Genomic DNA, 27,498 nt, shown 5'->3' with positions numbered 1-27,498 from the left:
GCGGCGGGGAGGCGGAACCCAGACGCGCGGAACCCAGACGCGCGCCCCGCTGCTTCTGGTCGGGCCCGGGTCGTGGTGCACCACGGGAGTGGCGCTCGGGCGGGCATGGAGGAGCGGGGCGATTCTGAGCCGACTCCCGGCTGTAGCGGTCTGGATTCGGGCGGCGTTCGCGATGGCGTCGGCGCTCACAAGTGGACGCCGCAGGACGCCTGGATGAGCACCCACCCTAAGGTTAGGAGGCGCGAGAGGAGCAGGAGGCCAGTTCCGGTCCCTGTGGCAGGCGGAGCTCTCGGGCCCTCTCCGGCTCCGGCAGGAGGGCTGGCCTCGCGGAGCGGGACCCGGTGCACCAGCCGCGCGAACGGCCCTTTTTGTTTAAATGAGTTGCAGCACGGCTGACACCTCTCCCTGCAAACCACCCGCCGCGCCCCGCACCACAGCCATGCGTAAACAGGCCCAGATACAGGACCTCTCCCCTCTCTGCCCGGAGACCCTACGAAGCCCTCCACTCCTGTCCGTTGTGCTGTCCAGGTTGAGCGCCTTTCGTGGATGAATTGATTGGATCCTCACAAGGAGCCATGCAAGACAGGGTGTGGGTCATGGATAAGATCTAGGAGTCCACAGTGATAAAGTTTAGGCAGTCACGTTTACACTTAGCCTCGGACCTGGCGGGTGTACATCTTGATTCCGCACAACTGCCGATTCCTAATTTTTCAGATTTCTTGAACAACTTTGAGGAAGTTCTTGCCCAAGGCAGCTACTCACTTTAAGTTTTTCTGTATTAACAGCAATAAAGATAAAGATAGCACCTATCATGCTTCTGCTTGGGAAATTGCTACCTTATACCAATAATGCCCCAATCTCTGAATAGACAGTAACTGGAGGTGTGAATTTTGTAGGGATCTTAGGGACTGAACCGGTACAGTAGAATTGCTCTCTTCTGTTTGAGAGCTATGATAATTGTCTGAAAACAGTCAAGAAAAGGGAAAATTTGAAGATATAAGTCCTAAAGGAGTGAACTTTTTTTTTAAATCTTCTTTTGCCCAGATTTATATCTCTCAGCCTCACCAGAAAAACAATAACATGGGAATGTTACTCACCATAAAAAGAAAAGCAATAGCAAGGAGAGCAGCACAACAGGAGCAGGAACTCAAATTCAGACTCCCTCAATGGGAATCTTAGTTCTGTCACTTGCCGAAGTGGTCTGAGTTGCTTGATTTCATTATGCCTAAGTTTCTTTGCTTAATTTCATTATGCCTCAATTTCTTTATCTTAAAAGCCAACATACTTCGTAGTGTTAACAATTTTTGCAAGGCATTGACATGTAGAAAGCACTATATAAGTACTTAATAGTAACAGTTTTTTAAAAAAAAACTCATCTGGAGGACTGGGATTGTCACTCAGTGGTGGAGCACTTGCCTAGCACATGTGAAGTTGGATCCTCGGCACCACATAAAAATAAATGAATAAAATAAAGACATTGTGTCCATCTACAACTAAAACAAACAAACAAACAAACAAAAAAAAAAACCATCTGGATTTGATGTTGCTTTCAGACAATTTTCATATTTGCAGATTTTTTTCTCTTTGAAGCTAATGGCTATATAGACCCAGACCAGCAAATCTTTCTTTTGATTTTTCTTCTTAAAGGAGTAAATTGATTAAAAAAAAAAAAGAAGAAAGAAAAGCAATAATGAGTATCTTTCCAGTTCTGCCTTTAAAAAAAAAATTCAGTTTGAAAATTACTTAGTAAAATGACATTAGTAAATTCAGTAAAATGTTATCAGAATTATCATCCTTGGACATACACTCCTTTTATTATATTATTATTCTTAGAAATCCTCAGTGTTTCTTTATGGATAAAATTCACACTTTTAGCTTGGCCACAGAGATCTGCAACCTCTCCCCAAATCATGTTTTCAGTGTGACTTTCAAACACATTTGATGTCTGGGACAGACAACACCCCTCTTCTCCTGTACCTGTATATTTACCATGAAGCAGATGGGAAAAGGTAACTTCATATCTGCCCCATGTAGTTTCTGCTGATAACTTAACCTCTGCATTGTCCACTTACCTACCAGGTCACTGATGTGTATGAATAACTTCCAGCTTCTCCTGCAGGGTTAAGCCCCTAAAAAAAATGTTCTTTTGCACACTGGCAAGTCTGAAAGAAGCAGAAGTTTGCTTCTTTAAAATTCAGTTATTAGGTAATTCCTTACTCTTGAGTGAGAAAGGGTGGAGAGGCTAGGAATGGTGTTCTAGCAGATTCTTTCCACATGTAAATAAGAAGCCAGGGAAATAGACTCCCCACTAACATGTCCCAACAAAAATCCTATTAAAGTTTTCTGTACTACAGGCGGACTTCTTTCTTGAATATGTGTGGTGATCTCCACACTACTTCTCTGCTTCTGTGTTTATTAAAATCATACATGCCCCATAGGGCTCAACTTGTACCCCTTCTATTGTGAAACATTCACCAACCAATCCTCCTGAGTAGAACTCCTCTGACCTGTTGTATTTTTTAAAATTCTATTCTCATTGTTTTAATCACTCACATACTGTTATTTGCCTAACATTGTAAGTAGAGGTAGTCTTTCATATCTGTGTCTGCATCCTCAGATTCAATTAAGCTCAGAGTGGAAGTATTTGTGGGGGTTGGGAAATGCATCTGTGGTGAACATGTACAGACTTCTTATCTTGTTATTATTCCCTAAACAATAAAGTATAACAGCTATTTACATAGTATTTACAGTGTATTATGGCATTAGGTATTATAAGTAATCTAAAGTATACAGAAAGATGTACATGAGTTATATATATTTTATATAAGGGACTTGAGCATCTTGAATTTTGGAATCTGGGAGTTAGGTTGCAGGGGGGGTCGGTCCTGGAACCAATCCCTTTTGAATACTGGAGGGAACACTATATTCATATGTTTAATCTAATAATTGCAGCTTGTTTGGAGACAGATCAGATTGTATATTTCCTTTTAGCTTCTACTAAATCTAGAGGATAGTTATATAATTGTGTGTATGTGTGTGGTGAATACATTTTGATTGGTTTTAATTGAAAGAAAATATTAAGAGATTCTTCCTTCTCTATTTGACAATTATATTTTGATTTTCAGTATTTAGAAATGATGGAATTAAATATAGGAGATGCCACCCAAGTTTATATAGCATTCTTGGTTTACCTGGATCTCATGGAGAGTAAGTTGTTTATATTTTTTGGTTATTGGGGTTGTGGTGGAGGCTTAGGGAATTGGGTTGGGATATAGCATTGTTGATATATAATAAGCAATCACTTATGCATTTGCTATGAATTTTACCAATTAACTTTGTATTGTTTACTCATTTACATTGGGAATAACTAGGTAACAGGAAAGCCTGGAAAAATAAAGAGGGGAGGTAGTATTATGAATGATGTCTACTCAGCTGAGTATTAGGTAGAAGTTTAGAATTTTCATCTTTTGTTTTTGACAAACATTGTTGTGCATTCAATGATATTCTTTCAGGTAAAAGTTGGTTTGAAGTAAACTGTGTGGGATTACCTGAACTCCAGCTCATCTGCCTGGTTGGTACTGAGATAGAAGGGGAAGGGTTACAGATTGTGTTGCCTACACCCATCTCTGCTTCTCTCAGCCATCAAAGGTGAGCAGGTGGTTTTGGTCTTAGTTTAACAAAAACCAAAGGAAGTGGGAAATATTTATATTCTTGGTAGAGAGGCAAGACCTTTGCATAAAACAAGAGATATTGTAGGATGCCCTGTGTGATACAAATCATACTTACATAGGAGTTGGTGAAGAGTGTGATCAACGTGCAAGTTGAAATCAAAGAAAGCTGGTGGGACCTTTTTAAAAACAATCTTAGCTGCACAGAACTGGAATACATATATATATTTATTTCATTACATACTGTCATCACTAGTTCATGCTTGTTTATTCATTTATTTACTTAATTAGTTACTGATAATGTAATAAGTATCTCCAAACCAGTCACCCAAACAAAGCTAGCTTCTGAACAATGACTGACATTAAATCTATGGATCTCTTCTTTCCTACTTCTACTGACCTGAGATAAGTTATCCTGAATCCCACGTTCAATTAGGAACTTAATTTTGAATGTTTTCAATTTAAAAAAAAAAAGTATGTAATCTTTTGAGGCTCATCTTATACACTTCATACTTTATTTCTAAAAGTCATCCATTGTGCATTTTTTTGGGTTGCTAGATAGCATTCCACTGTGTTATTGTACTAGTTTCACACCTGCTCTTCTGATGTTCATTTTCAGGAGATAATTTCAAACTACTTCCAAAGTGGTTGCCTCACTTTACTTTGTATCGATATAAACAAGATCCTTTGGAGCCTTATTGTCTCCAGCATTTGGTATTGTCATACAAATTTTTGCCAGTTGAATGGATTATCTAAATGTCTTAATTTGCATTTCTCTGTTCACTAGTAATTGGGAACTTTTCTTGATATAGTTACTTCCTCTCTTAAATGTTGGTGCATATTCTTTGCCTGTTGGATTGTTTGTAGTTTTCTAGTTAACCTGTATGAGTTCTTTATACATTCTTGAAAATATCTTTTGTTGGCTGTGTTTTCCAGTTTTTAAATTCATCCTTCATTGTTTTTAGGGCATATTTTAATGAAAAACTTCTTAATTTGAATATAATCATATTTTATCCAAGGTATACAAGGCATTTGTTTTATCCCAATTTTACGTATAAAAAGCTATGTCTTAGGTACTAGAGATCTTCCTACTTTATTGGTATTTAAAAAATATTTTATTGTAAAATAAAACCAGATTCACCCACAATACAAATATATGGATTCAAGAATTATTATTCCAACTTAGTAACTATGATCATGTCAAGAACAAGAACTTTTCCAGCCATCCCAGAGCCCGTTCCATGAACCTTGCATAGCTCTTTCCTTCATCACAAAAGTAATCTCTTTTCTTACTTTTATAATAATGTAGGGTTTGGCCAGTATATATTGTTTTCAGGACCCTTTAGTGCTACTTTCCCCTTTTGACTCTCACTTAAGATAGCCTGTTAGAATATGAATGGATAACCTTGATTATCAGGAACATTAATTTTATATTGATAAGTAACCTGCTGACTTTGATATTTATTATTAGAAACAAGTTACTTGCCATATACTACACAGTACTATCTAGGCTTTGCTGCTTAGCTGCTTGAATATGGAGTGGTTTTTTAAAATTTATATTTTTTTTGATGATCTGCATTCCTGAAGAACTTTAATCATATTTTTATTAATAGGGAAACTGGGAGAAATATAAAACTGAGAGCCAGAGGAGTTGGCAGTTTGCTGAAGGTACTTTCATATTATTTACAAAGAGCATATAAGGCCTGATCATCATCTCCTTTACTGGTGTTTCCAAGCTTTAGAATCTGTTTGTTTGTAAAACCTGGCCAAACTCTGTCATTTGTGTAGTTAGCTACAACTTAGTTATAAAATATTTCCCTAGTGAAGACAGACAGTCCTACAATACATTCTCCCTTGGCATCCCTTCTAAGTCTGAGTGTTACTCTAGAAATTAAGAAAACACTTCAAAATTCCACACACCAAATTGTTCATCTGCTAGTTCAGCTGCCATAAAGCTAAAGGTCTAAGAACTTTCGTCATTCAGTTGATCAAGACTCTTTGAGACAAGATTCTTGTACCATTAAAGAAAGTTCTTCCTAAAGAGAAATGAAAACAATTCAATAAACATAAGAAATGAGCGCTCCGGTCAAAATTAGGTCTGATTTTCATAGTCTTGACTTTTGGATCATGCCTACTTGCCACAATGTTGTTTTCAAAGGAATGCCCTCCTCCTTCCTTCCTACATTGAGTTAAAATGAACCGTTTCTTTTTTTTTTGTCAGAATTAATTTCTCCTAATATAGTTTTTAAAGACCTATCAATAGTAATTTTTCTCTAAAGCACATGATTGCTTTTGAAAATATTTTATTAACTGTTTGCATTGTCCAAGTAATATATCATGTAGTCACTGAGATAATATAAATGGATCAATTATTTTTTAAATCCATTGCATTAGTGTTTAATGGGAAGAAGAAAAAGAATCAATATTATAAAACCTGAACTGTGTGGGGAAAATTAAAATTTTATTTATTGTTCTTACACTAAAATGATATTCCTTTTAGTTAAAATTATCTAAATGTCTATGCTTATACTTTTTATTTAAGCCTTAAACATAGTGAATATAAATGAATATGAATATAATTATTGACTAGAGGCAAAACAGAAGCTTGTTTTGGTTTTGGGAGAGGATGAAGTGGTAAACTGCAGATTGTTCTGTTATTTTCTAAGTTACTCATTTATTTATTGGACGCCTGGGCTCAAGGGTACAAAATATTCCAGATCTTGCCCACAGGATTATCATATCTAGAGCCAAGCTGGATAGACATTTATATTCCGGAGGGTAAGCGTAGTGAGAGACATGTCCAAGGTACTGAGGAGGGGCTGCAGAAGGAGGAGAAGGACTCCCACTAATGGTATGGAATTTGGTGGGTCTGGGAAGATGTGCGTAACTGTGCACAGACGTATGACACAGAACTGGGATGGGAATGGATGATCCTGGCAGAAGTAATATCATGGCAAAGTTCTGAGGGCTAAGAAAGCCTGAACATTTCCAATGGTTCATTATGACTGGCATGAGTAGTGGCAGATGGAGTAACTGGCAGCCACTGGGGAGAAAGTCCTGGATTGTGCATGTGTATGTGGAAGGGGAGTAATGTCTGTGAGAAAACGTGTGAAGTGAGAGATAGGAACGAGAGAGAAGGGGAGAAGAGAAGGGAAGGAGAGAGAATATTTTTAAAATAACCCTACTTCTGAGAAGCAATAGTTGGAGAAGCAACCTAGTAAGAACTAAGGAATTAAGGAATTGGAAGGCCCATTCATTCAAAAGTAAGAGAAAGTTAGATGAAGAATTTTGCTACTATAAGGTCTTTAGGAAACACTCCTGAAACAAATATGGGAAAATGCTGAGTAAAATATTAGGAATTGTAATGCTTGTTTCTATTTTCTGTAATAGACACCAATTAAATTGCATAAATCTTTAAGGATATAGGAAATGACCAACTGTTACTGCGAGAGGATCCCTCGGGGACTTGAGGAGGTTCAGTAACTCCTTCACTTGCCATTTCTTCACCTCCTTTCCAGAACCTTCTTCTTTGCTGGTCTCTGAATGTTAAGTGCTGTAGGGCCAAGACGTCCCAGCCTTTGTCTTCTTTATACTCACTCCCTAAGCAGCCTCATTTACTTTCAGAGTTTTAAATATCTTCAATATACTCAATGTACTGATGACTCTCAAATTTCTACCTCCACTTCAGCCTCCCCTGTGAACTTCAGGCTCCTTATGTTTCAAGCCTACTTGACATCTCCTCTGCTGTCTAAAAGGCATCTCAAGTCAGCATGTCCAAAAAGAAGTCTTGATTTGCCCTTACATTTGCTCCTTCTGCTGTGTTCCCCACATCTTTAAATGGCAACTCTGTTCATTCTGAAGCTCACACCAAAGCCCTGGAGTGTGTGCATGTGCGTGTGCGTGTGTGTGTGTGTGTGACTTTGTTTTTCTAAAACAATTCCAGATTTACACAAAATGTAATCAGGTGGTATGAGGATTTCTCACATAAGCCCCAGTCCAGCATAGTGTTTCCTCTGTTAACATCTTACATTAATATGGTACATTTGTTATAATTAATAAGCTTATATTGACACATTAACTAAAGTACATAGTTTAGGGTTCATCCTAATGTCATATATCTACCATTGTCTGCATTGTATGCATAATGACTCCAGTGCCCTAAAAATCCCCTTTGCTTCATCTGTTCATCTCTGCCCATTCCCAGCCTCCTCACCAGCAGCTACTGAACTTTTTACTTTCTGTAGTTTCACCTTTTCCAGAAAGTTAAACAGGAATCATATAAAATGTAGCTTTCAGGTTGTCTTCTTTCACCAAGCAATATGCAGGAACTTAGTTCTGAACATTGCTATGTCCTCAGTGCCTAGCTGGTATCTGATACCAGGGGCTAAGTATATGTTGAATGACTAAATTTCAGCAGCAAAGACTTACTAAATAATACCTTAAGGAACAAAGTATATATTATAAGCATCCTTCCAAGAGTTTCCAAAACTTAGACTATCTGGAAAATCCATTTACTTGCAGGATTTATCACCATTTCCCACACTTTACACTGTAACTAATGTGCATCAGAGGACAGACAGAGAACAATCACAAATCTGAAGGGACAGTCTGCCAATACTATCCTTTCCTTTTAATGAAGAATTTAGTTAAATTCTTCCTCATCTATATATACCCCACCCTTTTGCACCTTCTTATCCCTGGTGTTGTAGGGAAAGGACTGTGTTAATGGTGGAGTAAAAGTTACAAGCACTGAGTTCCTTCTTTAGAACATTACCAGAGATATTTTTGGTTATGGAATTTAATCCTAAAATGCCACACATTTTATTGAAGGATACTCCATTATTATTTCCCTGTAACTGAAAATATTTCCACTCTGAAAGCATAGTGTTTATTGTAAATTTATTTAATGACCTCCATATTATCTGACACCTTGGATCTAACTGGTGAAATTCCTGCTGTCATTTGGCTCCCCTTGCATCAGGATATATATCCTTACCCTACATCTGTTGGAATTCTGTTGCTTGCTGGTGAAACCTCCAAGTCTGTCAGCTTCTTTCAACTGACACAGCATATTTTTCTCTTCCCTTAAAAAAAAGTGGGGGGAAAAAAAACCTTGCAATTTATTTTAGCAGAATGACTTCCCACTGAGGGACTAGCCACACAGGCACTCAATTGTTCAGTAAATCCTCTTGTGATTTCAACTGCCTTGATTTTTTTTCTAGGAAGGGATCAGCATGATTCCCAAGGAGGTGTTCTATTATCTGTGGAACTTCCTTCAGGACTGGCTGGTGGATGAATATGACTTCTTGGTGCCTCTGGTACCAAGTTTATTTTGCATTATGTTTCAGAGTTGTGTGGCATCCCATTATATCATGAGGCACATCAAGGAATTAGTACCTTTTATTTTATTGATAAGGCTATAGCATGCACAAGTTTGGTCACATTGAGGACAGAAGAAGACACTACTTTCTGTGCTTGAAAGAAAAAATGGTAATTTTAGTCCATAGTGCACTCTATTTCAACAAGATTTATGGTTAAAAGTAATGTTTTCTTCAACTTCTTGTCCTCATCTAAATCTCCAGAGATTAGTCTCTGTTTTAGGATCATTCCCAAAATTAAACAATGCTAAGATTTGTGGAAAGTATTTGAATAACTTGGACTAAGGACGTGAGCTGCATGGTGTTGTGTTAACTGTGTGTTTGCTTCAGGTTTCTTGTCAAGTTATCTATAATAAGCTTTAGAATCGTCTTCCTTCAGTTTGTAGGGCTTGTCAGTGAACAGTTATGAGAGGGAAAAATCTGTGAACACTAAATTTTGTTGCTGTTAATCAACAACTATGCTTATTATTGATAGATCTTTTTCTTTAAATGGGACTTTTCCCTTGAGTGTTTTGAAATTAAGTGAGTTATAACAATCTAGTGATGCTTCACCATTCTTAGTATCTTTACAAGTATGTATGAGTTTTTAAGTAGAACTTCAGAACTCGTTGTTGTTGTTAATAAATTGAGAAAACACAGTCTGTTGATTTAAAGACAAAGTTAATACTTTTATGGATTTATGCAGTATCTCATAATGGAAACAAACAAGAAAGGATGTAAATAGGGAAAGATGATGGCCCTACATTAAACATATATTAAAACAGACTTGAAAAGATCCCAAACTAGGAACTTGGTAAAACTTTGCAAGTGTGCTTTAGGTAACAGAGTCAGACAAACGATTTTATTCTGATATTCCTGTGAAGATTCATTGGTAGTTTTCCCAACACACAGACTACCAAGTAGAATAACCAGAGCTCAGAGATGGGAACTTCCATTTCATGTTGACAGTGATTTCCCTCAACTCTGAAAACAAAACCCCCTTTACAACTCTGAGCTAATTTTCAAGCCTTCAGCTTTCCCACATAGGTGTTTTGAATATTTCTGAAAATGTTTTGCTGTTTATATCAAAAAACCCTGAAAACAAGTATCAATTGAGAAAGAAAGAAGAGTGAATGAAATGGAAATTTCTATCCTAAATTTCCATTTAAGGGCTAGAATTCTCACAGTTGACCTTAAAAACACACACAAATACACACCCCTTTGCTTTAAACAGCATCATATTGTGAAGAAGAGAAAATGTATAACAGTTGTGTTGGTAGGTTTCTTTTCCTTCTTGTATTATCCCATTTGCATCTGCCAGTTAGGGATGTTTAGAGAAACTAATTTTTAACTTGTGGTATTGCAGTAGTTTTATGTATGTTGCATATTGAGGAATAGCTGGGATATATACAACAGAAAATTAAAATTGTAGTCGATCTGTAGTGTTTCTTGTTATTCATCTTTATAGAAAAAATTAATTCAAGATCGATAGTGTATAAAAATCAATCTTTTCCTATGACCGTTAATTTAGATACTGGTTTGCCACTTTTGAAGAAGCAAAATATTTAATTACACTAAGAGACTTGCATTGAGGAAATAAGGAATGCTGTGTTTTACTAGGGTGTCACTTCCCATTAGTGCTGAGTAATGACGTTTCTGATTAATGTCTACGGTTGCTCTGTATTAATCTCTGTGAAATAAACTGCTCATATGAACAGGAGTCTAGCTTGCCGTCATGCAGTTCAACATGGTGGGATATTATATTTTAAGGACTAAATCATTTTCTGGGATTCAGGTTCTCTGTCTCAGAACATTTCCTATATTTCCACTAATGGCACAGTGTACCTTAGCATATTTGGGTTAGTATTTGTTTTTAGCAGTAACCATGGAGAGGGGGTGTATACAAACTACCCTCAGTTTGTAAGGTAGTAAAACCAGTGTTGTTACTGTATTATAATATTTGTATTCAATGACTACTTGATAGTTTGCAAAGCCCTTTTGTGTATGCCACTTCATTGATCTTCAGATTAATGCTTTTTGTAGACAGAGATATACCATCTTCATTTTATAGCACCTCTTGTTGAAAAGATTTTCTCCATTAAATTGCCCTTGCACTTTGTCAAAATTCAGCTGACAAGGTTTATAGCATATTAAGAAGTAATGTATGTGACAATTTTAACACAAAGCTTAAGGGAGGCAATGGAGCTATATTGGAACAAGGAAATGACATCAGAGAGTGATGTAAATAAATGAAGAATACCAGAAGTGTCAAATAAGTTAATATATATTTTTCTTCTTTTTCCTATTAACTTTTTAAAAAACTTAAGATTAGGACTGGGGGATATAGCTTAGTGGTAGAGCACTTGCCTAATATGTGCGAGGCCTTATGTTCAATGGCCAGCACTGGAACAAAAAAGACTTAAGGATGTATGTAAATAGTTATATCATTGTATTTATGAGTTATCTGTATGATATCATACAGATATCATATAGATATGTAGAACAATAATAGCAAAAAAAGGAAAAAAAGGATAAAGCTATAATGGAGCAGTATCAATCTGAGGTATATTGTGATAAGACGTCATAGTAATCTCTAGAGATACCACTAAGAGACTTTTAAACTATAGTGAAAACAAATAAGAAAATAGTGTACTAGAAATTATCAATTTAATACAAAAGAACATGGTAAAGGAAGATCAAAGGAACAAAATAGATGTGATAAAAAGATAACAAGGATCTAAATGACAAACAAATCCAACCATATCAATAGAAAAGCAAATCATCAGAGACCTCCAGTATAATATCAAGTATGTTTAACATATGTGTAATTGGAATCAGAATTTATATTTAGTTGTAGAATGTTAATATGCTAGTAAATCTTTTTCCAATTTCTAGAAAATTGGTTGGCTTAATTAAAAAAACAACTGATCATTTTTTATTTGCCTGTTAAAGAAAGCTCCTTGGGAGGTTACATTTCACTGAATTTTTTAAGATAAGCTTTATGAATAGGTAATAAGGATTTTTAGTGTGTGGTAAACAATGGCTAATAATAGTCTTTTGAGGATCTTGATATTAGATTTGACAGACTGTTTTCCACAGCAAGCACACAGAAATCCCAACATTACAAAAAAAAATTTTTTTTAAGTTTTATTTCTCTGAGTTTTCTTTTAAGTGTCAGAATACATATTGAGAACCACTAAAGTATCTCTACTCATATCTAATAATTCTGGTAATTGGGAAAATTAGAAATATTAAAAAAGAAACACCTGTATGCACAGAGAGGACCATTGTAGCTTATCTTTATTGCCATCACTCTTCCTCTGCCCCACTCCCTCAATTAAACCAAAATAACTTTGTAACAGTAGGGGAATGACTGGGTAAAGTAGGGATCAGTGGATTTTTATATAACCATTGAAAGCTAGTAATCATAAACCCCATATAAAAACATGGGGGTAAAGTTTATTACAGTCTGCATTTTTTAGAATCACATACCTGAATACCACTTGTTCCACTATATGATACCAAATTGGATAATTGAAAAGATAATACCTGTGGTCATTAGTCAATTCATATTCTCAGAACAGTGTTATCCCCTTTAGTGGAGGGGGGTGCTTTCGAAAAGGATTGAGAGTCAACAGACAGCGCTTATATGCAGGATTTCCTGTGTGAGAAGAGTTTAGATGTCTATTTTGAGCCCTCAAGCATTTCCTCAGCATTGTCAATATAATCACCTGCTTCTTCCCCAAGAGTTCACAGTATTCAGTCTTATCAGCTGATGGGTGTAACTCTTGCATATATCATATCTTTATTTTCAGGATAAGGGACATCTTGAAGGCATCTCGAAAACTACGAGGTGATGCAGATCCGGATTTGCCAATGTCTTTCACTCTGGCCATCGTGGAATCTGATTCTACAATAGTCTACTATAAACTCACTGACGGATTTATGCTGCCAGACCCTCAGGTCAGTTTTGAGATAACTGAAATAAACTGAAAAAGGAAAATCATGACACAATTTTTAAAGTGAATTAAGCCATTCATGGAATTATTGCTTCCTTTGCCATAGAAAAATTCAAGAAAATAATGGTTACATTTTCATACTTCAGAAAACTGTTTTGTACAGAGTAATAGCTTCTTCATTATTTTTGCAAAAATAATATGATTCCCCAACTCTGTGGAGAATTTCATAGTCTCCCAGAGTATTTCATGAAGGTATCATGCATTTAATTATTCAGTGAGTAACTGAGATGCAATGTTAATGGCTTCTTTAGGAAATGTTAAATTCATTGACATTTTGACAGGAACATTTTAATAAAATGAATGTTTTATACATTATTTCTTTCATACTTTGTTGGCATAATTGGGATTATTACATTAATTATCTTTAATTTTGCATGTAAATTACATTACTCAGAAAAAGTTACATTTTGATCTCCTTTTTTTTATATTGCAGAATATTCCCCTTAGAAGATGACATCTGCACTTCTCAACACTTTATTCATAAAAGATTGGATTTGAGACCCATCCACCTGCTTTTTCTTTTATCTCAGAGATAGAGTTGATTTAACTGTTTCCATTCCATAAGTTTTCTTTCTGAAGAATAAAACTTTCCCAGATAGAAGAATTTGTATTGCTTGAAACTATAGAGTTGTTGCTCTAGAGCATTTATTGGAGACAGTTTAGTTACAGTTGTGCTCAGATATATGCCGAGGGTGCGTTCTGAGGGGTGGAACCCCTGTGCCTCTTCATCACCCACATTTATTTGAGCCACTCCTGGCTTGTTGAAACCTCCACGTCTTCCCTTACTCTGCTCTCCCAGGGCCTCCTGGTCTCCATAGCCAGCTTGGGCTGGCACTTTGTGTACATTGTGACATGTGGAGAGTTTTTCTGCCTGCTTTTCCATCTTTAGTAGAAAGTAAAAGATTTATTTGAATCAGTTTGTTTTTCTGTTTCACTTACTGTTATTTCCCTCTTTGGTTGACTTTAAATCAGAATTAAAAATATGCTTGTCAAGAGTATAAATTCCCATGTCAGGATTGATAGAGACCAGAGAAAGCTACCTACGAGAGCGCTGGGCCTTCCTTCCCATCCTGTCTCCACCATCCTTATTATATCATAGCTGGAATATTATGAGAGAGAGTGAGGGACAGTTTCAGTTTTAAAAATGTATTTTTTAATTAGACCCAGTTATTCCTCTTTTATTAATATCCTCCAATTGAGTTGTCTAAGTATGAAAAATAATATGCACAAAAATTTTGCAAATGGTATTGCTTTTATAACTCAAATTATCAATCACTTAAAGTTTAGGGCAAGAGTCAATCAGCACACTTTCTTTAAAGAGCCAGAAAGTAAATATTTTAGGCTTTGCAGGCCATTTTGTCTGTGTCACAACTCCTCAACACTAACGTTTGTAGCATGAAAACAGCCATAGATATTATGTAAGCAAATGGACGTGGCTATGTTCCAATAAAACTTTATTCTCAAATGTGGGGCTATCCTTTGTCATCCCCTGGTCAAGGTAAATAGTCAACAGATCTATGAAGGGTATGTTATGTACTCATTAAATTTATGGATGAATATTATGAAAAACATAAGAAAATGTTAAAAACTGCAAGATGGAAAAGTGTACAAATGAATGTGATCCTGGCTGCAAATAATACACCAAAAGTACATAATAAAAAATGGCCAAGTAGATCAAATTACTAACTGTGGTTATAGTCGGATGGCAGGGCAATAATGGATAACTTTATCTTTCCTCAATATTTTAGCTTTTATTTGTGTTACTTTGATAATGAAATATTTTAAAATAAAAATACATCAAAATCTGTTACTATTATTGCATGATAATATTAGCAACTTAAAACCACACATTTACGATCCCATAGGTTTTAGGGTCAGGTGGTCTGGGCATGGGTTAGTTGGTGCCATGGAGGTGTTAGCTGGGCTGCAGTCTCATCTGAGACTTCACTGGGGAAGGATCTGCTTCCTTGCTAGGGCTCAGTTTTTTATGGGATGGTGGGAGGTAGCCACATAGACCTTCCTAAGACAATGATAGGTGCTTTCTCTCAGCAGGGCGGACCTTGTAATCTTGGGTATGTGCATCCATCGTCTTCCCCATGTTCCATTGGTTAGAAGCAAATTACAGGTCCCACCTACACCAGGGTCCCAGGTCTGATTAGGAAACAACAGTAACAAGAATGGGGAAAAAATGACCAAAATTTGCATTATAAAGTAGTATAAAGCATTATTATTGATCTATAGCTTTTCCTGGCTCCTTTATTTCAACAGTATTGGATTATCACTTTTATTCTTGGTGGAAAGTGCCCACAACTTCAGATTCCCTTTGCTCTCCCAGAAGGCCTACAGATGCATCTGCTCCCTACAATGTGTGTTTCTGTGACTCTAGGCAATCTGCAGATCCAAGAATCCTAAAATGGTATGTGATAAATTTCTAGGGTGTCTTAATGTCTCTAAGGTCTCATCTGACTCCATTTGAGAACTTTCATCACCTCGGTAAAAAAACAATCTCCTTTCCAGATAGAAGTGTAAAGCATAACATGTCGGATTTGTGTTTTGGATCTGGTGACCAGTGGGCTCCTAGCTAACTAACAGAAGTGTGGCAGAGTTGACTGAGGAAGTCACGCTCTCAAATCTTTAGAGTCAGGACAATCCCACTGTTAGGTCATCAGATGTGTACTCTATTTCAGATGATGTTCCCTGTTGACTTGCCCAAAGTGGTTCTGCCTAAAGCCAGCCAGTTGCCTGCTATTGTACAAACTGGCCAACACAGTTTGGAAAAGGAGACAGCCCAGCTATGTTTGCCTCATTTTAATGAAAAACTAGGCAAAGTTGTTTGGTAAATAATTTTGCAATTCAGTATACATTTGTCTCCCTCGTTAATAACCATGAGTTCCTCAAGGACAGAACAAGAAGCTGTGACATTTTTATACATTGCTGTCTCCCATCACTTTCCACAGTAACTGGCATGTAATGGACACTTGGCAAATATTTGGTGAACGAATGAGTGCTACTTATGGACTTGTCTGATTATATGGTGCCTTTTTTGCCTCAGGGCAGACCAAAATGGACCAGTGCAACACCAGAGGGCACTGCTAGACAAGCACATTTTCAGTCTAGGACTAGATTGGTTTGAAAAATGCTTTGAAATTTTACTTTCAATCTGTGGGAAGTAGCATAAATAAAAATATAAATAAGTTTTATGTGCTCACACCCCCTCTCTTTCTGGCAATCCTCTAAAATTACACTCTACTGGTATTAAATATGTGACTTGATTCATGCTTTGCTCAAAATGTAGATCTATATTTAAAAACAAAAGCCTTTTTGAAGTGAAATGGTGGGTTTTTTTTTTTTTCCCCCTACACTATGGTTTTGTTTAGACCCATATGAAATTATGCCTTTCATTTTTCCTTGCAAAAGCCCAATTTATTCACTGACTTTCTGGATCAGTCACAAAGCAACAGACCCCAACTCTGAAACACTCCCTATAATGGCTAAATACCAATAGTAAAAGATGTAAATTGCTGTGATACATTTAAACGTGGGTTGTTTTGTTTTGTGTTTTCTGTTGTTTTGGTAGTAGAGGTGCCCTCTCTAGTTGGGCACAAGACAGGGAAAGTGCTTGTGAGGATTTCTCTCTAGTGCTGTCTCTGCTGTTCTTTTCTGGAGTCCCTGATCCAAGTGCCCTCTGCTTGGGATGCCTCCAGAAAACGTGGAGTCCTCCAGGTCCAGTGGCTCTAGAATAACTCACTTTGCTTCTCCCACCTGGGTCTCTGTAGAAGAACGTGTTGTGATGCCATGGCTCTCTTGTGAAGAGAGCGCAGGCAGGGACACTTTGGAACTTTAAGCTACAATTAGAATGGAAGAGTAATCTCCTATAAAGTTCATGTAATCTGTATTTTTTGGCTGAAACAGCTTTACAGCTTTATAAGCTTGGAACCAAATGACTTAATCAAAACTTCATGTGTTTCATCTTTTTCAGGCATTTCTGTGTTGAATTCCTCTCTGAGGTCACTTTTTCCATTGCAGCCCCCAGCAGGAGGCCTCTTGGCCAGTGCTGTTCAGCAGTTCCTGCCAAAGTTTATGTTCTGTCCAGAAGCTCTTATTCATGAGCCATGTTCTACCTTGACTGTTTACAGAATAATATGTTGTCTCCTGAACAATAGCCCATTTTCTCCTCCTTTCTAGCCAATGACTAGTCTGTTTCTTACCACCCCCATTCCGGCAGCCTGATTCTCTTGATGCTCTTTAAATAAGAACTGTTTGTGCTCACTGAGGAAGAAGGATGGAAAAATCACATGTCTATAGGGCTATTATAATGCCCAACTATATTGTGCTATTTTAATGTTTATTTGATTCTGGAAATTTCCCCCAAAACCAATGTAAGCAAAATCAAAGATTAGGCTTTTGGTTTCAGGCTTACTGAGTGGAGAGAACATTAAAACGTATGTTGTTAAGTTTATATTATGCATTTATTAATTTATCTTAACACATTATTGGTGTTTTAATTAGATCAGGCAGCCATAGACATATTTCTATAGGCTGAACGACTTATTTTCTCACAGTTCCGGAAGGTCTAGATCAAGGTGCTGGCTGATTCAGTTCAAGGCTCTTTGCTGGCCTGTGCATGTTCACCTTCTGGCTATGCCCTCTCATGAACTTCCTCTGTGTTGCATGAAGAGAGCAAGCATATCCTGGAGTCTCTCCCTCTTCTTACAAGGACACTGGCCCTGTTGACTGAGGACCCCACCCTTTCGACCTTACTTAATCCTAATTACCTTCCTGTAGGCCCCCTCTCCAAATTTAGTCACATTGGATGTTAGGGCATCAACATATGAATTTGGGACCAAGGAACATAATGCAGTCCTTAACAACTGGACCTCTTCTATGTGTGTAGATACTGCGGCAAGTGCTTGGGAATACAAGGATTAATGAGACATGACCCCTGCCCTAAAGGAACTCCTAGCCAACTATAATGCTGCTTACCCAAATTCAGAGTGAATCCAGGAACACTGTCACGCAGTGTAGGAGGTTTATGTACTTTGCACAGTTTACTTAAGGATGAAGGGGCGGACAACTTTGATAAACAGTTTTTAAACAATGATTGTGTGTGTATTATTTGTCCCAGAGTACTCAACATTGGAACAGAAACCAAGAAAAATTGCACAGTGCACCTCTCATGGAACTGATTGACTAGAAAGGAGAAAACCTGTGAATGAAATCATTTGGGAGCTTTAAAGACAGTATGAGGTATAAACCCTAAATTACAGTTCTCTTGTACTCTATTCACTAAGTGCTCTGAACCCTTTATCTTGATTCTAATGACAGAGCTGATGTTACTTACTTGGTACTATAAACATATCCTCAGATGATGGAGAAATCAGGGCACCTACTGGTTAGGTAATGGCTTCCCGCAGTAGCAAGTGAACAGGGTGAGAGATGAGGAGGAGAGCCAGGTCTCCTGACACCTCACCCACCGCCTTTTTAGAGTACCATGTTGTCTCTTTCTAGTATGGTGCAGAGAGATATATTAACAACAAATGCCAAAGAGCCTTTGGGAGGAAAGAAAAATTAGTCCTGGAGGAAGATAGAAGTGATTAAGGGATCAGCTCTATTATCCTCTTACACTCTTGAACAAATGTATCAAAATGTCAGGCTGTTTGTGGATAATTCTGAAAAACATACTCATAGGCAATATATTCAGAGTTTCGTTCCAGAGGGTGAAGAGGTTCATGCCCATGCTTTTATGTTGGCAAAACTAAAATGTTATTTAAGAGCAAATGAGAAAGAATTGAAAAAATGTCTCTGCTTGTTGGAGCTGAATTTTATGTTGGCACAAAGAGAACTTAGGATTTCACCTCAACGAAATCCTAAGTCTTTGGTACCCAGATCTGTTTATTATTGTGTGTCTCTGGTACCCAGATCTGTTTATTATTGGACTCAACCCATCAAATGAATCAGTTTGATGTAAGAATTCCTAAATGTTTATTCTTAATGTATTCATTATAGACTAGAACATTCGTGGATTGATCACCTGTACGCAGACCACACTGAGTAGCGTGTGCTAGGAACTCTGATGAGAAGTGATCTGGCCCAAGGCCCAACAGACGCCTGGAACATAGTCAGTGTGGGCTAGATCATGATGTAGAAATGAACAGGGAATTGTCCTAACAAGCGTTTGTCTCTTGCTCACACTGCACGGCCCATAGGGTGCGTGTGCTCACATTACTCATCCATGGAGTTGTCCTTTCTTGGGGAATCAGGTCGACAGCCTCCACCATCCGGAATGCATTGGTTCCAGTGACAGGAGGATGGCAGTGCTGCACAGTCACATACTCCAATTAAGCATTTCCACCAGAAGCAACAAAGTCACTCCTGCCCGAATTTCAGGGGCCCATGCAAGTCAGGTGTCTGGCCATGATCTACACCAGGAAGGAGGGCAAGGGAAATTCTCCCATGTTTCTGGAGGAGAATGAATATTCAGAGAAGAGCACTTCCGGGTAATGGCAAGGAGGGGAAAGAGAGTGAGGAGGCGGCTTTAATAATGGATTAGCTGTGGAGAAGTTAGGGTTGCAGTGGGAAGACAGTGAGAGGACATCGCAAGAGGGAAAGGGCACTAAGCCCAATGAGGGCCAGGAAGGGCCAGCCCAGGGGCCTGAGGAGAAAAGGGAGTTTGGCAGACAAACTTGTCCCCACTTCCTTGCTCAGGTTCTGATTTTTCATGCAGGGTCACTGGAGACTTGATTCTCCCTCTTCTGGCGCATCACATGCACTGTATGTGCTTGCCTTTTCCTTCCTAAGAATGGGAAAAGGAAGCCCTGGTACATGTGGTGCAGGGGATTCAGTAGATCCCCGAGAGAATACGTCGGAAGGGAGCCTGTTACACGTGGGTGCAGGGTGGGGCTGGGTTTATTAGCAGTCTGGTGATTTCCCTCCTAGGATGGGTAGCCATCTACGTGGAGTCATGAACTGGAGTATTTGTATAGATCTAGGGGCTTTGGGGATGCAGTAGCATGAGATGGGAATCGTGGGGGTAGACGTCAGCCTTTGGGTTCCTCATTGGTCGCTTTGGTATTGGCAGAATGGCACATTGTCCTGTAGTACCCTAGTCACGCAGTCACCACAGGTCTTCCCAGTCCCTGGCCACAAGTCTTCCACATCTGGGTTTCACCCAGCTATTTTCCTGGGCACTTGGGAAATACTTGGTTCTGTCCCTGAACTACGTGAGCCTGGGGAACTTTCCAGCTGTTCTGGATCCTCTCCATCTAGATAGGCCTTTCCAGACTCATGTTCTCTGCTGTTTCTACAATTCGCAGACTGAAAGGCCCTAACAGCCTGGGGTCTGTGGAAGCGTTGCCCGAGCCTGGGGGCAGCAGCGGGAGTTGTGTGGGGTGGGGACGGTGCTGTCCACAGAGTCCCTTCACATTTCCTCTGTTTTCCCTGGCATGTCTGTTATCTCTTCTGCGCCAGGAACTCAGCCAGCCAGGGTCAGGACCCAGGGGACAGACACAGGTGTTGTTTCCTTGACCCACCCAAGGGTCTAACTCTTTGCTCCCTCTCCTCCATTTTTTCTTCTACTTTTATGTGGTCTTGGGGTACAGAAAAACTGACTGACCATTTCCAGGTCCATTTTCCTTCCAAACATTGTTTTTTGCCAAGATTTCAGGTTTTGAAATTAAAAAAACAAAACCAAGAATTTGCCTCCTTTGTTCTGTAGTCTAAGGCCATCCCTGAGATAATGTGCCAAGGAAGACTACCTGGGAAAAGGCTCACAGGTGACAAGAATCCCCAAGAAGGGAAAACAGATCAGTTAATGTACCCAAACATCATCCTGCTGCATTCACAAACAGGAGGTGTTAATTAGGCACATTTATGCTCCTGAGAACAATTTAATTTTTGGAGTGTATTTTTTCTCTATCAGTCTGGGTCCTTTCTAAAGATAATGCAGTATTGACACAGAGCAGGAGGTCAATAAATAAGTTATTTGATTACAGTCTGTTGTTCACCAATGGAGAGGTTTCCACCCAGTCCTACCTCTGTGCTTCAAGGATAGCGCAAGGACCAGCTGCCTTTCTGTCTGGAAGCTTTGTGTGGAAAGTGAAACCCCAGGTTCCTTGGGCCACAAGAGAGATCACCTGCCATGCCACATTCTCCTGAAAATGGGCTTATGCTATGAGACGAATTCTATCTTGATCCCATGCCTTGGTAATTTTGAGAAATCAAAACAGGGATTTGTAAACAAACAACATCTGTCTGAGAAGCTTACTTATCATTTGACTACACATTCTTTCCTGGGTTGAACCTATGTGTTTATTTATACAACAATTTTTGTTGGGGATGAAGACTTGCGAACATCACTAAATTTGGAAACCCTACTTTGAAAATGGTCATTTCCCCCACATAATTATAAAATTCTGCTGATGACCACAGATGGAGATACCGTGGTTTTGAAAATTGGGTGAAAAACTGGTCATCTCTTCTCCCATCACAATCAGACTATTAGAAAGTATGGGTCCTATTAGTATAATGACATCAGTTTACTTTTGCTGGATTGTGGGTTATCAGCCCTTTAGATATAAAGGAAGGTAATTTTTCCACTTTGACCTTAATGTTCCACTTATGGCAAAGGGGTTGGCACAGGTACTATTTAAGATCCTTCCAGCTCTGAACTTGATAAGCCTGCAATGGAAGGATCTTCTTTTTAATATTATTTTTAGTCATAGATGGACACAACACCTTCATTTTATGTATTTATTTTTATGTGTGCTGAGGATCAAACCCAGTTCCTTACATGTGCTAGGCAGTTAGTTGCTCTACCACTGAGCCACGACACAGCCCCTTGGAAGGATCTTGCAATTCAGAGTGTTGCTTCCCACCATCACACTCCTCTCCTCTCTACCTACACCACTATTTTAAAATAAAAAAGCCCTTTTAGTCATGGGATTTCATAACCCTCCATTATAATTGTGCCTCTTAAAGCTTTGAGGATTAGGGTTCTTGAACAGCAGAGCTTTGACTTCAGACCACCATGGTGACATGGGACAGTTCCATCACCTCTCTGAGCCTCAACTTCTTATCTGCAAACTGAGGGACAAAATGTGTCCTTCCCAGGTTGTGTTTCCCTCACGTGAATGCTTGGTGGGGATAAATAAGCCCTGGTACACAGTAAGCCATCGATTTTCCCTTCTCTCCCAGTCTTCAACCACTGCCAGTTGATGTGCAAGGTGCCACCTTAGGAGCATCTGGCTGAGAGCCAGTGACTTCCAACAGCAACTGACACATAGTGTGTGTTCCATAAATAAATAAATATATATATATATATATTTTTTGTTGTTGTTGTTTTTTCTTTTTTTTTCTTTTTTTTTTTTTTTTCTTTTTTTTTTTTTTTTCAGTACTGGGGATTTGAACCCAGGGCCTTGTGCTTACAAGGTAAGCACTCAACCAACTGAGTGATATCCCCAGCCCCATAAATATTTTGACAGGAAAAATTTTTTTTAAATGAATACATATGCAATAATATCAAGTGGTTATAAATGCTAAGAAGAAAGAGTAGGGTAAAGAGAGAGAGCAGGACAGGAATGGAGCCTCAGTGAGTTGGTCAGGGATGACTTTTCTCTGTGGGTGATATTTGAGCAGAGACCAAAACACTGTAAGGGAGTGAGTCATGCAAATGACTGAAAGACTAGCCTTTCAGGCAAAGGGAACAGCAAGTACAAATGTCCTGGGGCAAGAGCATCATGGGATCTGAGGTTCGGTGTTTCTAACAAGTTCTCAGGTGAAGACAATATCACAATGTGCTCCACTTTATGTGGAGTTTGGCCAGGGAGTCAGCTGCTGAAGCCAAGAGGCCAAGGACCTGAGGAGTAAGGTCACTTTGTGAGAAAGGAGGATGTCAAACAACATATAGGAAATAATTTTATGTCTATAAAAATATCTGCAAAAAAGGAATATTAAAAAAAAAAAACAAGTGTTTTGGGCTGGGGAGATAGTTCAGTTGGTAGAGTGCTAGCCGTGTAAGCACAAGGTCCTGGGTTCAATCACCAGCACCACAAAAAATATATATATAAATAAATAAATAAATAACAAGTGTTTTCTCCAGTAAAGTTACATTTTGGGTAATTAAAATTTTCTTTTTAAATTGTTCCAAAATTTCTACCATGTATATTGATCTCTTTCATAATTGAGAAAAAAATTTTGGGAAAACCTAATTTAAAAACAAGAAACACATTTTTAGTTAATACACTACATTTAAAATGTATTAACATTTCTAAATTAAAAATTTTCTATAGTTCTATGGAGATTGATTAGGACTTGTTAGGAAAGGCTTCATACAGGGATGGTTTTGAAGCCAATCTTGACACGGAAGTAAGCGAAGCGTAAGTTTCAGCTCTTACCAGTGTCTCGTCTTTTCCTGTCCTTGGTGGAAGTGGAGAGGAGAAGGCCACGAATGGATTAGATATCTATTGTAGGGTAACATATTATCCCCAAATTCAGCTGATTCAACCATTTATTGCCTGCTGTTTCTGTAGTTCAGCGATTTGGGAGCTTGCCGGCCAGGTGCTAAGATGCTTATGAGGCTAAGGTGAAGACATTGGCTGGGACTGTCATGTCTGCAAGCTTGAGCGGGGCCGGGAGATCCACTTCCAAGACAGCTCACTCCTGTGGCCCTGGCAGGAGGCCCTCCTATAGGGTCCCCGCGGTATGATGGCCAGTTTCACTCACATGAATGATGAAAGAGAGAGGAATGTGTGTGTTTGACATCAATCTGAATGTTTTATGCCAGTATACATGTCATGTTTCATTGTTTCCTGTAATTAATTAGGTCTCATGATGAAAAAAAAAAAAGCCACTCTCACCAGTCTCAAAATACATCTATGTATCTCTTGCTACATGGTACAGAGTAAAGGGCGCTTACGTGAGCGGCTACCTATTGTACGGGACTTACTTAGGGTAAGCATTAATTCTCTGAGCCCGAGAATATATGTGTATATATATATATATATATATATATATATATATATATACACACACACACACACACATACATACATGTATAGGACAGTATTGCATAATATTTATAGTCATCAAGGCTCTGAGATTGATATACATGCTTATAGTTTTCCATTTTTCACTTTTCAGTGTTGTACATATGAGATAATTAATGTACACAATTTGCAAATCAAAGATGCATAACGTGTTCTATCTTTGATTATCATTAGACTTTAGTGGCAGAAATAGCTCTCAACTTTTCCTTGCATCTGAGTGTGGACGTGTGACATGGAGACAATACAACATGAGTGCCATGGCTCTCTCCTGGGGTAAGGATTTTATGTATTTATTTATTTATTTACTTACTTACTTATTTTTGGCACTAGGGATTAATCCCAGAGGGACTTTACCACTGAGGTACATTCCCAGTTCTTTTTATTTATTTATTTATTTATTTTTATTTTAAGGCAGGATCTTATTAAGTTGGTTAGGGCCCTTGTTAAATTGCTGAGACTGACTTTGAACTTGCAATCCTCCTGCCTTAGCCTCCCAAGTACCTAAGATTACAGGCATGTGCCACCATGCCTGACAGAGAGGTAAGGATTTTAGAAGAAAACGTGTCTTCTCCACTCTACATTTTCCCTTCTGTTGGCAAGATGTACAAGACAAAAATGTCTAGGACATGGTGGAACTAGAAAAGATATGGATCCCAAGGTCCCTAATTCACCACCTGGAAGACAGCAACCTGTCACCCAGGAACACCTGCATTGGACTACTTCATAAGGAACAAACAAACTTATTTCAGATTAGGTTCATTTATTACAGCAGGTAGTGTTAAACCCTGGCAAATTTAGAAATTGGTACTTTGAAGTGGGGGTTAATGTAAGAAAAACCTAAAATATGTCGCACTAGCTTAGCAGTTGGGTGTTAGGTGTCAGAGACACTGATATCAAAGGCTAGGAAGATGGAGACCTGTGGAAGAGAAGACAAAGCATTGGGTAAGTCTGTTGCTGGTGATAATTTAGAAGGCAAGGCCAAGTGCCAGACAAGCCTCTGTCTGCAGGGAAGAGGTTGGTTCTTACTGATAGTATTTGACAAGGTATAGTAAACCATGTGCTCTCAGGCAAGGATCTGTTCGAGTGAGTGCAGAGATTAAATGGACTAAATAGAATTCAGAAACCTGATGCTTCACAGGATTGGAAAAGTATTTTTTTTATCTCAATCTGCAGACTACTTGACTGCAAAAGGCTTTGAATAGCATGGGTCCATGTAAACATTTCAATCTACTACATAGCATTCCAGCTGCTAGAGAAGGACTGATCTCTGCCCTAAGGACTTTATGATTTAGTAGCGGAGATTATACATGTGTACAAATAACTGTATAGGAAGACAGTTCACAGTAAAAACACACATTGCTATGAATAGCACAGGAATTACCATGTTCTAGAAGAACCTAGAATAGAGGTTCTCGAGAGGACTGGGGAACATGGGCTTGGTTGGTCATCTAACCCTCAAACTCATGAATGAACGGACCTCAGTCATCTCTCACTCTTATTTTCATCTGTTGAAGCACCAAGGTTCAAATCTGGTCTGTGAGTCAGTTGCTGATACCTTGTCAATACTTGTCAAGTTGGGCATTGAGATGATGCCTCAGGTCAACCCATGGCGTCCTTATCAGTGTTCTTCCCCGACTTCACAAGTTGTTCAGAGATTTGTATAGGTTCCACCCTTAGAAGCTATATTAGTCAGGTTTCTGTCACTGTGACAAAATACCTGAGATAAACAACCTAAAGGAGGAAAAAATTATTTGGGCTCGTAATTTCAGAGAGTCCATTCGATGACCACTTGGCTGTGTCTTTGTGGGCCTGTGGTGAGACAACATCTTGGTGGAGATTGCACAGTAGAACTAAGCTGCTCGCCTCAAGGGAACTGGAAGCAGATAAAGAAAGGAAGAGATTGGGGACAGGATAAATCCTTCATGGGCATGCACCCAGTGAGCTACTTCTTCCAGGTAGGCCCCAATTCCCAAAATTTCTACCACCTCCCAATAGTGGGGACCAAGACTTCAACACATGAACCTTTGAGGGACACTCCAAATCCAAACTTTAATGCAGTCATATTTCCATGAGGAGAGAAGAGGGGGCCTGGGGAATTGTAGCTCAGTGATAGAACACTTTCCTAGCATGCAGGTGGCCCAGCGTTCAATCCCCAGGACCTCCAAAGAGAAAGGGGGAGGGTGGGGGGAGGGGGGGAGGAGCCTGTTATCCACATCCTTGTTCAATTTCCCCACAATCCTGAGATCCCCCACACCTGAAAGCACCATTGTGCTTGCTGAGATTGCCTATTTCTGTTGTCTCTTTCTTTTTAAATACTCATTCTTTGGGAAAGAACGAGAACTCGCAGCTTTTTATGGTTTCCTGGCATGCGCCTAGGACTTCCTAGCTTGCTTTTATTGCCTCTTTAGCTGTGCAGAGCATTTACCTAAATATAGAATGGTAGGACGCTATGGGCAGGACTGGAATAAGATAACGTTTTCTTTCTGATCAATTCTGTTGCATCTTCCCGTGAACAGTAGGTACTGTTCTTTTCTCAGAATGGCAAGAGTGGGCAGCAAAAAGAAATGATATTGAACTGTTCAAAGTGGAAGTTAATCGTTGAAAAGCCTTCTAAGGTCACAAGGCCCAGGCATTTGGTGCTCCAGACACTGGCTTAGCTGTGACCTTGGACAAGCCACACAATGATGGTCAGCAGCACACACTGCCCTTTGGAGACAGGGCAATGTGGAAGGGGCACAGAGTTCTGCAGACCTGAATTAGGTCCTCTGCCTTGCCTCTCACATATGGGTGACCTTGGGTGAAGTACTTGTCTTCATCTATACAAAGGGGTGGTACTAATGAAACCTATCTCATAGGGCTCTTACGGGGATTAATGAGATGAACATATCTAAATTATTCCTCACATTTTCAAGAAATGGGTGAACATTTTGTGGCAATTTGTGATCTCATTTTAATTTTATTTCTGGAAGAAACGAGCTATGTGTGAACCAGAAGCAGCTCTCACCTGCCTTATGAATCAGGTTCAAGTCCTTCAGAGCCTTCACTCATCCTGGTGAGAGGGCTGCTTTGCTGGAGGTAATGGTTAGAGCAGGGGCCCCAGCCAGTGTCCAGGGTTCAGATCCTGGTGTGTGACCTTGGGCAAGTTGCTTAACTCTCCGAGTCACAATCCTTTATCTGCAACTCCAAATTAAAACTTTCTGCAGACTTTACCTGTTTAGTGTGACTCTCCCTATTCTTTTGGTATAGACAATTTGTGTTTGAATTTAGAAGGCTGCCCCAGCCCCTGTTGGGAGTTCTGCAATATATGTTACACGCACTCTGCTCCCTTTGTTAAATCTGAATACTAAACTCCAAGACTCATCTGGTTTCTAGAGATTTGAACCAGGGCCTTGGGACATACCCCTTACAGGGT

At 39.0% G+C, this 27,498-nt stretch overlaps 1 protein-coding gene across 1 annotated transcript; it reads left to right on the top strand.

Moving 5' to 3' along the window:
• The first annotated feature begins 59 nt into the window (after positions 1-59).
• On the top strand, positions 60-14,854 carry TSEN15 (tRNA splicing endonuclease subunit 15). Its single transcript, XM_079107248.1, has 5 exons — positions 60-231; positions 3,126-3,207; positions 3,513-3,648; positions 12,841-12,988; positions 13,478-14,854. Exons 1-5 carry the CDS (start codon positions 106-108, stop codon positions 13,496-13,498), a joined length of 513 nt encoding a protein of 170 aa, XP_078963374.1. The 5' UTR covers positions 60-105; the 3' UTR covers positions 13,499-14,854.
• Positions 14,855-27,498: the final 12,644 nt, after the last annotated feature.

This window comes from Sciurus vulgaris, assembly GCF_902686455.1.
Source record: "Sciurus vulgaris genome assembly, chromosome: 12".
Taxonomy (NCBI): domain Eukaryota; kingdom Metazoa; phylum Chordata; class Mammalia; order Rodentia; family Sciuridae; genus Sciurus; species Sciurus vulgaris.
This window is presented reverse-complemented; position numbering and strand designations above follow the sequence as displayed.

What these genes read in the sequence shown, in the direction of transcription:
- TSEN15 (XM_079107248.1), top strand. Translation starts at nt 106, where the DNA reads ATGGAGGAGCGGGGCGATTCTGAGCCGACTCCCGGCTGTAGCGGTCTG. An exon ending in GGATGAGCACCCACCCTAAG is followed by an intron (nt 232 to 3,125) that starts GTTAGGAGGCGC and finishes TTTGATTTTCAG; the next exon opens with TATTTAGAAATGATGGAATT. An exon ending in TTATGCTGCCAGACCCTCAG is followed by an intron (nt 12,989 to 13,477) that starts GTCAGTTTTGAG and finishes TTTATATTGCAG; the next exon opens with AATATTCCCCTTAGAAGATG.